This window comes from Pleurodeles waltl, chromosome 6 (assembly GCF_031143425.1).
Source record: "Pleurodeles waltl isolate 20211129_DDA chromosome 6, aPleWal1.hap1.20221129, whole genome shotgun sequence".
NCBI lineage: Eukaryota > Metazoa > Chordata > Amphibia > Caudata > Salamandridae > Pleurodeles > Pleurodeles waltl.
The window spans coordinates 1,247,568,833-1,247,584,496 of NC_090445.1; the positions used below are offsets into that span (position 1 = coordinate 1,247,568,833).

A 15,664-nucleotide genomic window follows, 5' to 3' on the forward strand; every position below is an offset into this window, starting at 1 on the left:
CTGCTAGTCTCGGCCTGACTCCTGGTAGTTTTGTAATTTGGTCACTTTGATCTCCAGCATAGAACCATAGAGATCCCCAAAGAAGAATTAAGTATGTGCAAGTGCTACACTAAAAAATGAAACAGATACATCCACTGGTGCAAAAGACAAAGTCTTGTTAATGGAACTGATGGTGGGTGCCATAAACCTTACAAACCTAATCCACTTGCTGGATGAAAAACTAACCTATGCACCACTCAAAGTTCCCCTTTCCACCAACGTAGCAGACACATGCAACTCAAAGGGAAAGGAAGCCTATTATCCCACCAGTTATAAAGAGGTTCCTGGATGGTACTAAGAGGTTAGCACTGCCAAGGTCTGCACCCACACCCATTTGGAAACTAAGGGCCAGTTGTAGCAAACTGTTTGCGACTCGCAAACGGCGAAAATCGCTGTTTGCGACTCGCAAATGCGTGTTTGCTATGCTGAAATGCATTTTGCGACTCGGAACCGACTCGCAAAATGCATTTCCGAGTCGCAAATAGGAAGGGGTGTTCTCTTCCTATTTGCGAGTCGCAGTGGAATGCAATTCCATTGTTGCAAATGGATTCGCAGTTACCATCCACTTGAAGTGGATGGTAACCCACTCGCAAACGGGAAGGGGTCCCCATGGGACCCCTTCCCCTTTGTGACTGGACCCAAAATTATTTTTATTTTATTATTAAGGGACCACTACCTGCCCTGAAAAAATCCGAAACAAAAGATTTTTTTTTTTTTCTAAGTGCAGCTCGTTTTCCTTTAAGGAAAACGGGCTACACTTGGAAAAAAAAAAAACTGCTTTATTTAAAAGCAGTCACGGACATGGAGGTCTGCTGTACCCAGCAGGCATCCATCCCTGTGAGTGCCCAGAGTCGCTATGGGGGCGCAAATTGCGACCCACCTCATTAATATTAATGAGGTGGGTCTTTGCAACCCCATAGCGACTCGCAGAAGGTGTCTGAGACACCTTTCTGCATAGCAAATTGCGACTTGCAATTTGCGAGTCACACGGACTCGCAAATTGCAAGTCGCAATTTGCTAGTTTCCTACATCTGGCCCTAAATACTGTACTTATTCAACTAATAAGGTAACTTTCAAACCAGCGCACAAACTGAAAAATTCTTAACCCTACAGACAGCCTTTCCCATAGCTATCACTTCTCTCAATGGGGTCAGTGAACATCAAGCACTCACCATCCTATAATAATACTTACAAATTCAATAAGGACAGAGTGATCGCGAGAACTAAAATGTTCCTTCCTAAGGTGTTGTCACACTTCCATGTAAACCAGACTGTACAACTGCCTGTTACCGCATGCTGAAAGAGTCCTCCACTTACTACATATATGGAAAGCAATCATGTACTACCTCCAGGAAACAAAACATCTAAGGGAAAGAAATTGGTTTTTCGTGTCTTTTGCATGAGCAAACAAAGGGGTGTCAGTAACCAAGAGAACCATGCACAGCGCAAAGCACTGACAATTCAAACTTGCCACAAAAATTGGAAAAGTCGCTACTGGATAAACCAAAGGCACACTCTACAATGAAAAAGAGAGCAACACTTGGCTTCCTAGCAAACGTTTTCATCAATTACATTTAGCTACATGGTCCTCCATACACACCTTTTCAAAAGATTATGGTGTGGACATTCAAATGCACAGAGAAGCTCAAGTTGAACAAAAGGTACTGAAAACACCCATCTGCAGGTTCAAGCCCATTTCAACCCAGCTCCTTGAGGGCACAGATACAGCTACAAAATCAATTCACATAATGTGAATCCAGAAACAATTCACGCTACAAAATGAAGTGGTTACTTACTTGTAGGTGCAGTTTGATCCCCTTATGTTCTTGATTAGTGATGAGGGGTGTCAAGGATATAAGGGCAAGGGGCTCAGTAGGAAAAGCAGTAGTTCCTCATGCATATAAAAAAGTATGTAAGGACAAGGAGCCCCCCCCATTCCTTTAAAGTGATTTAGTGACAAGAACTCATCTGTCATTTGAAGATCTCCTACTTTTGTTATATTCAATCACAAAAGCTGTTATTGTGCTTTAGTTTTCAGTGTAACTTCCAAACAGGGATTACTGTAGATAGGATTTTGGGTGACGATATAGCCTCCAGATACAAAAACCTAGAAAGTCTATGCCAAGCATATATCCAGCAGCATAAATTGTGCCCAAGGTTTCATGCAGGATTTAGATGGGATGGTGGCTAATATGATAAAGCTCACTATCTCCATATGATGAGCTATGTACTCAAAATGGTATCAATGAAACACATAAATCACTTGCACTACCCAAAAATAATGCTCACCTTCATATGGAAGAGTCAATATCTCTTATCTCAGCTGGGGTAACTTGCACTCCCAAACAAAACAAATAAGAAACTAACATAATCAAGTTAAAGGGATCCAGGGAGAATGACCAGAATGCAAGACCCCAGTTTCCTCCTTGATCTTATCTATAAGTTGTCCATAGTTTTCTTGTACAACTTTTTCCAGGCCCTAGTGTATTTTAAAATAGCCCACTGGCTCAGTACACCATTTTATTGGAAATTCAAATTGTGGCCTTTTTGTTTTTGGGGTGATTTAGATAAATTGAGACTTATTCCAATTAATTTAGAGTCCTAAAAAGAGTCCAAAGTATATAACCTCTTTAAGTAAAGGAAATACGTTATTGTTTGGATTTCTTACATAAAGAAATATAACATCTGCATATACTGAAATCAAAAAGTTGGTACCATCAATCTAGACACAACATGGCCAAATAGAATATTTTTTTAAAGGTGAAATGATGCAATAACAGCTGCATTCATTTGTAGTTCACACATGCACCATTACAAAGGTGCAACTACTAATTGACAAAGGCACCTCTTTTTTTAAGTCGAGCTTAGTCGGGGGAACTGCACTGTCTCTCAACATGCTGTTATCTACTTCTATGGGCTTTCATCATGTCCATTACATCCCTCCACTATCATTCGTTCCTTGACCTGCCTTTCAAAATTCCTTTGGTTTGTTAGGTAAATTCTTAGGTTTGTCCCACATTGTGGCTGTGTTGCTACCTCCTTGGAGACTGGCCTTGTTACATGTATTATTGCACAATTGGCCATATACCTTATTATTGGAGCACTACTTTATTCTTTTGCCTCTCCGCTTCGTGCTCGTGGCGGTATGTTGCTTCTTCCTCTGGCATCTCGCTGTTCCTTTGTGGTGTCTGCACCAGAAAAAGGTTGCAAGCTGGAGGGCGATTATTTTTTATTTATTTATATAACGCAAACTACACCAGAAGATTGGAGCGCTTTACATGAGCACTGGTTGAACTTGCAGCCACATTCCTAAATTCTTACCACGTTTTGCAGTTGGAAAATATGCAAACTGGCACCTTTCAAATAGAAAAAACACAGGGGAAACCTTCAACACGACTCTCCCTGAGAACAGATACTACAATATTCACTGCACTCGGGAAAGTCGCCCCATAATGCTTTGCAGGGCATTCCTTTTACAACACATTTTTGCCCATAACTCAGCCTATGATGATCCTAGGACAATGGGACCACCACCACGTTCAGCTCTTTCTGCCCAGCTCATCCAGCACACCCTCACTTCAGTCAACCTCCTTGGTGGGGAGAATACTGCTATGTAATCAATGCAATGAATCCCAAAAAGATTCACTCTGCAAAACAAAATATTTACTTACCTGTAGGGGTATATTTGGAGCTTGAAGACTTTTTTGGGGGATTTACATCACCCTCCTTTCTATCTCAGAAAAGGTGGGAGTTCCTAAACACAGTGTAGAGAGTATACACAATGTAAGATTTACAAAGCCCTAAAAAAATATAGTTCAGCAATAGGGGGAAAAATAATCTGAAGATGGGTGCAACTCACTGGGGCTTCTGGAGGTGCATTGACATCTTAAGTGGAGGGGTATGCTCACCTACTGGTCGATGCCCAAGAGAAACATAAAGGACTTTCCAGAGCCATCTACTAGATGGAGAAAAGTCCAGAAATGTCTTCAAGCTGCAAATCTACTCCTACAGGTAAGTAACAATTTCCTTAGAAACTAATTGAAAGAGCAACCGTGTAAGACATCTATTTTGAGGAAATGATGGCAAGTGGGCTTTCTCACACATCACTCTGGGTATGATGGTGTTCAATGCATGTTTATGTACTAATAAAGACACAGATAAGGAAGATGACATGCACATCAATCATAAGGGTAAATCCCGACACATATTTGAAAATAGGAAGCATGATTTTAAAATCCTCAGAAATATTTAGGCTTTGGCAGCTAAGAGTCCATATAGTCATGTACAGGTTCATGCTTTTTAGAGTACATATAGCCTTAGGAGGAATGCAGAATTGGAGCTTCTGTCCTAAAGAAAATTAAACAAGGTAGCAGCTTAGGGCTATAATATGTGATGCCAAAAGTGAACTTTTAGAGAGTGTGAAATGAGAGATACAAACATAATGGTGAAATTGAACAGGAATAAACAGCAGGAAAGGGGGTATTGTGCTACAGAAGTTATTTCTGGTGAAGTAATGTTGCATTTATTGTGACTTCAGAATTGGGCTACTGAAAGGTTCAAGCTGCATGCACTTCCTATCAAAAGAGAGACATGACTCTAAACACACTAAAAAGATGGGCAAAATGAATAGCCCAGAAGCATGAATTTAGCCCAGAAGCAAACTTTTTCAGCTGATGAGTCTTATTGGAAGTAGAGACTCTGGTAGAAAAATGGTTGTGTGAAGTCTCTAGAGAAACAATGGTAATTCATTTTCACAAAAGGGGCAGTGAATGCATAAAACAGCGTTGCAAAAGAAGTGATGGAACACATTTAAAAAGTGTTGCGACATGGAGAAAGACATTATCACAGAGTAAAAATTAAACAAAATGGGCACTACGAAAGGTATATTTTTAAAGGTAGTCAGGAAAAAGAACAAATACAGGAAACGTAGGTCTGCTGAAAAATTCAATATTTCTAATTTGCATGCGTGTTAAGCAACAAAGGCAATTTTTATGAACATCCAGTCAAGGCTGGATGTTTGTGGACACAGGTTAATCATTCAATATTTATGCCTTTCTGTCTGGCTCATGTGGCAGACACTTTATGCAGTGTTTGCACATACCCTGTACAAATATTCCTTTGGAATGTATGCCCTATGCCTATGACAAATATATATATCACAGGGGTGTATGTCTTTTTATTATGTATCTATACATTTCAATAGGGGAGATAAGGGTTAATGACTAGGTTGTTTTTTTCCAAAACTGTAATAAATAATTGTAAGACTTTTTGCTCCTTATTCTTTAGGGTCTTGATGGGCCAACTGGCGAGAAAGGAGCGCAAGGTGATCAGGGAATATCAGGCCCACCAGGACTACCAGGACCAATTGGACTTCCAGGACTTACAGTAAGAGTGAAGAAGCAGAATGGATCCCCAACATTGTGTGAAGGAGCGGGACATGTACACTTTGATGTGGGAGGGATTACTAATGTGCTAAAGCTGAAGTAAAGGCTCTACACATCTTTGGTGATGATGGTTAGAATGGTTGTAAAAAGATAAACAAAGTCTTGCATACAAATGTTCATCTTTGGAGTGTAGGAACCCCTTTGAGAGGGCTACGGGGCACACAAGGGTTACTGGGCCCATCTGTCATGGTTGAGGCCCTTTACTTCTGATGTCCCAGGGCCCAGCCTACTATGGATCCTGTGCAACTGGGCCAAGTACCCCTTCTGCACTTGACTCTCAGTAGTAATTGTGGATGGGCAGTGGAAGGCTCCCTTTGGGGGGTTGTGTGAATACAGATTAGTGAATACAACTCATAACTGAAAAAGTGCACGGCAGTGTCAATAAATCAATGTCCAGTCACATACATATTTTTATAAAAAAAATAAGTTTTTCATTTCAAACTCTACACATTTAAGGAAAGGTTACATCATTTATAAGCAATAACACCAAGGGGGTCATTCTGATCTTGGCGGTCCATGACCGCCATGGCGGAGTGTGGCGGAAGCACCACCAACAGGCTGGCGGTGCTTCCTGGGCCAATGGAAGCCGGCGGTTTCCCGCCGGTTTCCCGCTGGCCCAGGGAACCCGCCATGGCGGCGCTGCTTGCAGCACCGCCATGGGGATTCCGACCCCCTTCCCGCCAGCCTGTTTCTGGCAGTGTCCACCGCCAGAACCAGGATGGCGGGAACGGGTGCCGTGGGGCACCTGGGGGCCCCTGCACTGCCCATGCCACTGGCATGGGCAGTGCAGGGGCCCCCTAACAGGGCCCCACAAAGATTTTCACTGTCTGCTTAGCAGACAGTGAAAATCGCGACGGGTGCCACTGCACCCGTCGCACCCCTTCAACTCCGCCGGCTCCATTCCGAGCCGGCTTCATTGTTGAAGGGGCTGGGCCGGCCGGCGGTCTTCTGGCGGTCGCCCGCCGCCCCAGTGGGAAAGCCGGAATGGCCGCCGCGGTCTTTTGACCGCGGGTGGTCTTTCGGCGGGAACCGCTTGGCGGGCGGCGACCGCCGACCGCCGCGGTCAGAATGACCGCCCAAGTGTTTTACTGCCAAATCTCTGTCTTACCAGTTCTTCAGAATGCGTTTGCCGTTATTCCCCATTCACGGGTGGCTGCACCCAGAGAATGTTCACTAGTAGGCCTTAACTCAAGAATTCACTCTGACAATTAAAAAATAGTCAAAAGTGTCTTGGCGCCACAGCGCTCTTAGCAGCAAGTCCCCAGGGCCCAGTTGGCCTGGAACCAGTCTTACCGGCTCCAGCAGCGAGAACCCGTGCAGTGTCTCATTGGGTGCCCTGTCCACGGGCACTCCCAAGGCTCTGGTCTTGTTCAGTGAGTAGGCTACGCTTGGGAGACATTGGCAGCCCCTAGCAAGCACAGGCCCTCATTTTATCTTACATGGTCAGCTCAGCAGGGATCAAGATGCTCCATTGCTCCTCCGGCATGGTATGTTTTGCAGCATGCCTCAGAAGTTCATGTGTGTGGTAGCCATCTTCAGATTCTTTTTTCCGCTGTTGGGACTGGAAGCAACAGGAGGAGCTCAGAGGTATTTTTTTGGAAGAATGTCGAAAAATCCCATAAATGCGAGAAAAAAATTAGACAAATCGTGGAATGAGAGATGAAAGGAGAGCAGTACAGAGAAAGGAGCCTTTTGCTGTAAACTCCCAACTGGGGATCCCGTCAGAAATCGCAAGTGGTTGGAGAATGAAGCAAGGTAGTGGTTATGGAAAATACCCAATTTAAACTTTGCCCTAATTGCGACCCGCACAAAGTTTATAACCTTTGCCTCCAGAGAGACCACAGTCACGAGGACTGCGAGGCCTGCACCGTATTCCTGCTGAAGACTATCAGTGTTCGCTGAAAACAGAAAGAGGAACACCACTCAGCATTGTACAGCAGCCAGGAACCACAAGCGTCGCTGAAGGATCTGGGCTTTTCCAGCAAGGACAAGGCTACTGTCTGAGGCGCAGAATCAGCCCATGGAGGAGTGGACATAGCAATCCTTGAGGGGGACACTGTGAAAAAGCATGTGACGAAAAAGGCAGGGAAGGATGTTGAAAAGAGACCCAAAAAAGTAAAAAAACCTCTCAAAACCTAGGAGACTTAAGATTCCTGAGAAAAAGTTGCACAAGGCATCCCAGTGTCTAGGAAAATGACGATCAAGGATCAACAGCGAATGAAAGAGACCCAAGGATCCCAAACTAGGAATACCGAGAAAGGCAGACCGCCAAAATAGATGAAAATCACCACAAGTCGAAAGGCCCCAAAACTTTCGGAGGAAGAACTGCCGACACCAAAAAAGAGAACATCTTCGACGCAGGACTTCGAAAGAGCCCTAGAGGTGAAAAAGAAGAGCTATAGCTTAGAGACAGAAATGGCAGTGCTCCTTTCATGCAAGAAGGAGTTTGACAATGCATTAAAAAAAGTCAGCATTCCGAGTAAGTCCTCCATGACCACAGACGTGAAAGAGGAAGAATGTGCCATAGAAGCCTCGGCGACACCAAAGCCTCATAAAGAGGAGGCAGAGGAAGAGTTCTGTGACCCCAAAGGGGGATAGGCAGCAAGGAGCTTTAAGGCCAAATGAAATAGCCTGAACACAGAGAGCCCAGAAGAGGAGGTCAACAACTACCCCACTTGACCTTCACCCCATGATGACATTACACTGTACGATAGCCTGGAAAGAGGGTAGCCAAAATGTATGGAGTGCCTTTAGAGGAAGAAAAGGGAGACTCATGCTTTCTCTTTGAAACTCTTATGCCATCAAGTAAAGTGAACTTATAACTCCCAGTTCTGCCTAGCATTCTGGACCAGGGCAAGGAAGCCTTTAAGGAGCCAGCTTCAGCTAAGTGCGTTACCCCAAGGGTAGAAAAGAAGTACAAACCATCTTTGAAGGATACCAAGTACATCCAGGGGAACACAGTGGCAGATTCTATCATTGTCACAACTGCCAGAAGGAGAAGTAACGTGCACACTTCCACAGGTCTACCTCCTGAGAAGGGAAGCTAAAGACTGGATATGGTGGGGAGGAAGATGGAAAGGGAGGCCACAACACAGTGGTGAATAGAGAACTCCATTGCTCTCCTCAACAGATAGGGCCACCAACAATGGGATGAGATTGAGAAGCTAATGAAGAAGGTCCCAGAGGATGATAAAAAGTGAGCCAAGGCAATCATCCAAGAGGGGAAGAACATAAGCCAACACTTGTCTAAAATCAGCACTGGATGCAGTTGATACAGCCCGTAGAGAAATGTTTACAGGCACAACCCTTAGGAGACATGCTTGGCTCATGATCGCAGGCTTAAAACAAGAGGTACAGGCCTCTATTATAAATAAGCCATTCACTGGAGATGCATTAATAAGCCATTCAATAGAAAGGGTACAATTAAAGGAGTTGAACAAGGAAATTTATTCACCTTATTTCCTGGTGCCAAGACCTCACTCTAAAGCCCATCCTGGACCTCAGATTCATAAACAAATTCATTTGCACACAAGTCTTCAAAATTATAACACTGCAAGAGGTAATCCTGATCCTGAAAAATGGGGAATACATGGCAACCATAAACTTAAAAGACACCTATTTACACTTATCAATGAATCAGGTGCACAAAAGATATCTCAGATTTGTGGTCAAGAAGGTACACTATCAATTCAAGGTTTTGCCCTTCTAAATAAAGTCTGCACCAAGGGATTTTACAAAATACCTGGCAACAGTCGCTGCATTCCTAAAAAGGAAAGGATTCCCGTCAAGCGTTACCTGGACGACTGGTTAGTGAAGGCAAAAATAAAGGAAAAATGTCAAAAGGACATTCTAACAGTGATCACAACCCTACAAAAACTGGGGTTCTCCATAAATCAAACAAAATCATCCCCACAAACACAGCAGGGGAAAGATTGAATTAGAAGGTAGGACGACCGTATCCGACTAAGAAGAGGGTACAGGCAATCATAAACCAAACTCACCTCTACCGGAGAAGGCAATCTCTGAGAGTAAGGACAATCATGACCTTGATGAGCATAATAGCATCATGAATACCCCTTATAGTCCTTACAGGACTACACATGTGCCCCTTCCAGGAATGGCTATGCAACAATTGGTCACAAGCCACTGGGAGTTAGGAGGATCTGGTGGTTGTAATAGAAAAGATTCAAAAAGAAGTACATCAGTGGAAAGCCAGAAACATAACCCTAGGGAGGCCTTTTGAAGATGAACATCTCCATTGATGACCAAAACAACAGATGAATCCCACAGGCAACTTAAGAGTTTGGGGTCAGTGGAATAGCACAGATGTAATAAAGTACATTAACTTCCTAGAAATGAACACAGTGCTGCTAATCCCTGAAGGCATTTCAAACACATTTAATATGGAAACCCATACTGATTCTGACAATACGACAATGTTTTACCTGAACAAACTGGGAGACACAAAGTCCTTCACCTTAAGCAAACAGCACAAGATATATGGCTATGGGCGATATCACAGAGGATCAACTTACAGAAAATTCACCTGCCAGGGAAGGACAATTTAGAGTCAGACAAACTGAGTTGCCAGGAAAACAGTCCACTTGAATGAGAAATAAAACAAGAAAAACTTTTTAAAACTTCAGGCTCTGGGGCACACCATCAATCAACCTGTTTGCAACAGCAGAGAACAGGAAATGCCAACTCTTCACCTCCAGGTTTCAACATCACCAATCAGGATGGAATGCCCTGTCACTTAGCCGGTCATGGAGATTTGCCTACATTTTCAACCAATTCCTCTAATCCCAAAGGTACTGGAGAAGGTCAAGCAACCAATGATGGACCTGATTCTGACAAACCTTGTACTCAGACCTCCTCGAGATGTCCAGGAACAGAGGATCAAAATCAAAGAGGAACAAGACCATCTCACAGTGCAGAAGAGACAAGTGTTCTATCTGGAACCAGCAACACTCAATCTAGCAGCTTGGCGCCTGAATATATAAAGTTCGGACACCTGAACTTGCCACCTAGATCCATAGAAATACTAAAGGAGGCAAGAAAACCAGCAATGAGGCAGAGCTATGCAGCCAAACACAGAAGATATCTCTTATGATGCACAAATAACAATGCTTTAGGTACAATATCAAGACAAGAGGTTAATCTATCTCACCCACATGCTGGACAACAGGATTAACTATTCATTGCTGGACAACAGGATTAACTATTCATTTCTTGAGGTCCACTTGCCAACATTTGTTGCTTACACCAGGGAAGCATCATGTAAATGTTTTTTCACATCACCGGTGATCAAAAGGTTCCTAGAGGGTTCCAACAGAATAGCCCCAGCTCCTGAGGAAGGCTCCAGCCCCAATGTGGAGCCTAAGTATGGTATTAACGCAATTGATGACAAAACCATTTGAACCTATGCACAAAGCAGAACTACGATATATCATACAGAAAACTGCCTTCCTAATACCAATCACATTGCTACGGAGGGCAAGTGAACTTCAGGCATTATCAATTCAAGAACCACACATACAAATACACAAAGACAAGGCAGTTCTCAGAACAAACCCTCAATTTCTACCTAAAGTAGTAAGAAAGCTTTGTGTTAGAGCATTCCGTTACTAGTGTTCTTTAAGGAACCACAGACACAGCTATAAAGAACTGTTCATACCCTTGATGTGAGGAGAGCACTAATATATTATCTACAAGAGACCAAACAGTTTCTTAAGGGGAACAAATTGTTTATCTCATTTGCTAAATCCAGTAAAGATTCACAAGTTACAAAAGGAACAATTGCACAATGGATTGTGAAGACAATGCCTACATGCTACTCCTCAGTGGGGAAAACTCTACTGTCTCGCCCTAAAGCGCGTTCAAACAGAAAGAAGGGTGCAACTCTAGCATTCATGTCAAATGTGCCCATAGACATTATCTGTGCACCACCAACATGGGCATCTCCACATACATTAACCAAACATTATTGTGTGGACATACAAATGAATAAGGAAGCACAGGTGGTACAGAAGGTGCTACAACAACTGATTGCAAACTCATCCTCATTTCACCCCAACCAACCCAGGGAAGGAGAAACCACTAAATAATCTAATGTACAGCTTGTGAACTCAGAAAAGGATTTATGCTGCAAAACGAGTAAGAGTAGTTTTGCAACTTGAAGAGTTTTCTGGTTTCACATACGACGCACCGACCTCCCCGGAAATTAAAACAAGATGAACAGGTGAGAAGGAGGTCATATATTAGGATGAACTATAAAAAAAAGAACAGACACAGAACAGAATAAAATGCAAAAGTAACCATGCAGCGAAACTTCTGGGGTGCTGTCTGAGGTCACACAGGAGATGGACCTAGCAGTAAATGGTGGTCGATAACGCGTGCAAAAGAAAAAAAAGGGAAACAGAGAGAATTTCGGACCCAACCACTAGATGGCGGAAATAATGCACAGAATGTGAATCCAGGAAACCCTTCAAGCTGCAAAACTACTCCTACTGGTAAGTAACCATTTTGTTCTGTGCTCCCCAATGGGAGAGAAGTGTTGGATTCCAATGCTCCTGATCTGGGTGCCAGTGATGTGGTGATACACCCACAACATCCTTCTCAGTTCTCAGGGGCAGGTCAGGTGGAATACTCAATGCTTCCTTGTGACCTTCGTGCCAAGACTTCACTGTTCTCAGGTGGCGGCCTGATCCTTACAGCACTCTCAATACCGGCAGCCCCTTCTGGAATAAAGGGTTGCTGCAACACTACCAACCAAAGAGCCTGAACTCACCACATGGTGGTCCAAGCCATGGCAGCCACTCCTGGCCTACTGGGTCACCACTAAGGTTCAGCACAGGCTTCAGGTCTTGTTATTGGACAGTATCTTCCACAGAGGCCCCTCCAGGCATAGGGGGTCTTTGCAACTATGGAACACAAGCTTTACACTCCTAGCACAGCACTCTGCTGATGGCTCTCTTCATGGCAGCCCTCTCCTGGCACAAAGGACTCCTCTTCCTCACAGGGCACACTGGTCTTTGCAAGCACACACTGGTGCTGAAGGCTCCAAAGCAGATGGTCTTGGTTTCCTTAGGTGATGTTCACTCACTCAGCAGGGAGACTAGCAGGCCTTGGTCCCCAGTCTTCGTTACAGGCAGATGTCTTGCAGACCTTCCCTTTCTCACACAGACCGTCTGGCTGCTTGGCAGATGACAATTTTGGGGATCTCACCTTCCCTTCTGATAGTCCATTTCCAGACACCAAATCTAATTTAGGGTATCTGTCTTTGATGTTTTATGTTGGAGTTCCACTTCCTCTGAAGTAAACACTTCTCTCCTCCCTCTTCTTCATGAAAGGTCATCTTACATAGCAGTGAGACTCTGAAGCTGATAGTCCCACAATACAGGCCATGGGAGTGACAAACATTCACACCTGGATCCCACTCACAGTGATTTATGAATCAAAAGCTTAATCCCAGGCTCCCAGACCCACTCTTAATGATTCCCTTATCAGGACCATCTTCCTGAGATGTGTTCAGGCCCCTTTCTTGTGATCTCTCATTAAATCAAAGAGCACCCTTTTCTAGTTCAGCAATACATAAATCTGTCTGGGGTGATTCCTCTACATCCCCATGTCTTCACCAGGCAGGCCTGGTCTTCCTAAAAAGGAACCTAGGATTGTCTCCTCCATGTAATGCACCATAACAGGCACACTTGCACATAGTTTATGTACACAGCACACAGACTGTCTAGCACTGTTACCTCCCTGTATTGTGCTGCCACTGGCACACATACATTCAGCACACATTCACTCTGCACACACTGCCCAGCCTTTCTGTATTGTGCCACTTGCAGGAACACATACAGGCACACACACATTTCCCATCCGTGTGTTTCACAACAGTACACAATTCATGTACAATCATTCACCATGCACGCACTGCACAGCACTGCTCTATCCCTGACCAGTACTCTTCCCAGGCACACACACAGTCGGTGCAGTCACCACTCCTGCACAGCACAACACTTTACAGCTAGCTGATGTAGGACAAGGGGTGAGTTAATCATGCAGCAGTAGAACTTTAAAATGTGAGTTAGCCTGTAGGCCTCACTCCAGTGACACAGGTTAAAAAGGACCTGTTCACTTCTACTGATGACTACATGACATGCTGCCACAACTGTGCTTGTGCTTCTTAACTCCTGGTGAATGTGGTAAACTTCCACCACTATGAAGGTAGTGCTTTGGGCGCCCCTCTGATTCCAACAAGACTGCAATCTGTAGGACAGGCCTAAGTCATGGCCCACATGCATGATCCGTGTTTCCCCATGGCAAGAATATTGAGAATTATGGTTCCAGATAACAGTAGAGTTTGGCACTCAGGGCAGGGGTACACATACATTACCAGATAGAGGAGTTTTCCATCCCAACAAGGGACACCAATATAAATGATTTTAACATGTCAGTTGTAGCAGCTCCATTTTATGACACGTGTTGGGATTTATTTTACCCACGCATTCTAGTGTGTACTCTTATGTATGGGCAATCAAAGACGACCCTTTGAAGTGTATTGAGGAAGTCTCTCCATTCTCCAGTGTGTCTCACCCAGTTTGCAGTAATGCAGCAATAAACAAATTTGTCTGAGGGCATTCCTCTACCTCCTCATGTCTTCACCATGCAGGCCTGGACGTCCCAGAAAATAATCCAGGAACCACTGTATAATGTACCCTAACAGTTAAACTAGCTGACTAGCACATAGTTTATTTACACAGCACACACACTGTCTAGCACAGTTACCTCCATGGATTGTGCCACCCCCAGCACACATACATTCAGCACATATCTACTCTGCACCCACTGCTCATGAAGGCAGCACAAACATTCAGCATAAGTGTGTTTCACAACACTACACCTTTCATGTATCCTAGCGCCCATTATCTAATAAAATTCAACAAAGGCCTTTGGAGGTCAATTGTTGAAATGAGAGAGCACATCTTGTTGACTTACATTTTGAGTCTCTTTTCAAACCCACAGTCTATGATTCCTTGCCGTAATTTAAGAATTGTTAGGGATTCGATATTCAATTTTATCAATAAAGGCAAAACTTTCTCAGAATTGCCACACTCAAATATTCAGTAACATGTTTGTGCTGTAGAAAAATAAAATGAGTTATATAAATTTAAAAACACAATAATTCAACATTCCCAAATTGAAACAGAAACATATATTGTAGGTTAATAACAATTTACGCGGGTTCTGCCTTTCAGCCCTGGACCTCTAAGTAAAATGAATTGTCCCTCATTTTTATGTGAACATGAAGCATCAGCAAGAAATCTACCCTTGCATCTATCAAATGGCATATTGGGACTGATTTTTCAGTTTATCGGAATAGAAATGGTGTCTTGTTGCACTCAAAATAGCCCTGCCAAGTACCACGCATCTGGGGTTAGATTTCCGCATTTTAGTGTGGTGGTCCGCATCACTGCACTAAAATGCGAAGTCATGCATTTATAGCGCCTCCTTGCAGCGAGGCCACTGTGACACCGCTATACAGAAATAGCACTCACTGATCAAGCAGCACAGACCTTGTGCTGTGCTGGCAGTGAGTGTGTGAATGACTGCACCCCACTGCACAATGCAGTGGTGCCCTGGTGTTGAATTAAAAGTTGACATATCTGCCACACAAGGTATTCCTTCGCGAGCAGAACAAATAGGGGGCTCAGCTGCGCTCGCTGGTTGCAGCATTCGCAGTGGCGGCATTCATGTGGCATGGAGTCACATGACTGCAACAACAGTGTGTCCATTTGCCAAGAAACAGGAACTTGAATCACTTAAGCAGGTGACAGTTATGCTGCATGATCGGACTGGCTGCTGGAGACTTTTCACGGTTGTGGCTCACTTAAGTCTGTGTTTAATACATTACCTTCTTGAAAATGCAAATTAGTTTACAGTCTGACTGAGTCTGTAGCTCACTGCTCTTTTCAGACTGGTTCCGCGGCGGGATGGGAAGTGCTCTGCTCAGCTGACTCAGTAATTATTGATTTATTAGCAGCTGAGATCCGCGCTGGAGGCTCTCGGCATAGTTGGTCTGGCCCCACGTGGAACAGATCCTGGACAGACTCTGTGTCAATTCATCATATATTAATTGATTATCAGGGACTAGGGCAAGTCAATTAATGGTTGCTGCC

At 43.9% G+C, this 15,664-nt stretch overlaps 1 protein-coding gene across 1 annotated transcript in view; it reads left to right on the top strand.

Moving 5' to 3' along the window:
- The window catches only part of COL13A1 (collagen type XIII alpha 1 chain), a 650,895-nt gene that overhangs the window by 389,113 nt on the left and 246,118 nt on the right, over positions 1-15,664 (top strand). Inside the window, exon 28 of the mRNA XM_069242266.1 lies at positions 5,326-5,424. Coding sequence (XP_069098367.1) covers positions 5,326-5,424 — 99 coding nt within the window. The remainder of the gene's footprint in view (positions 1-5,325; positions 5,425-15,664) is intronic.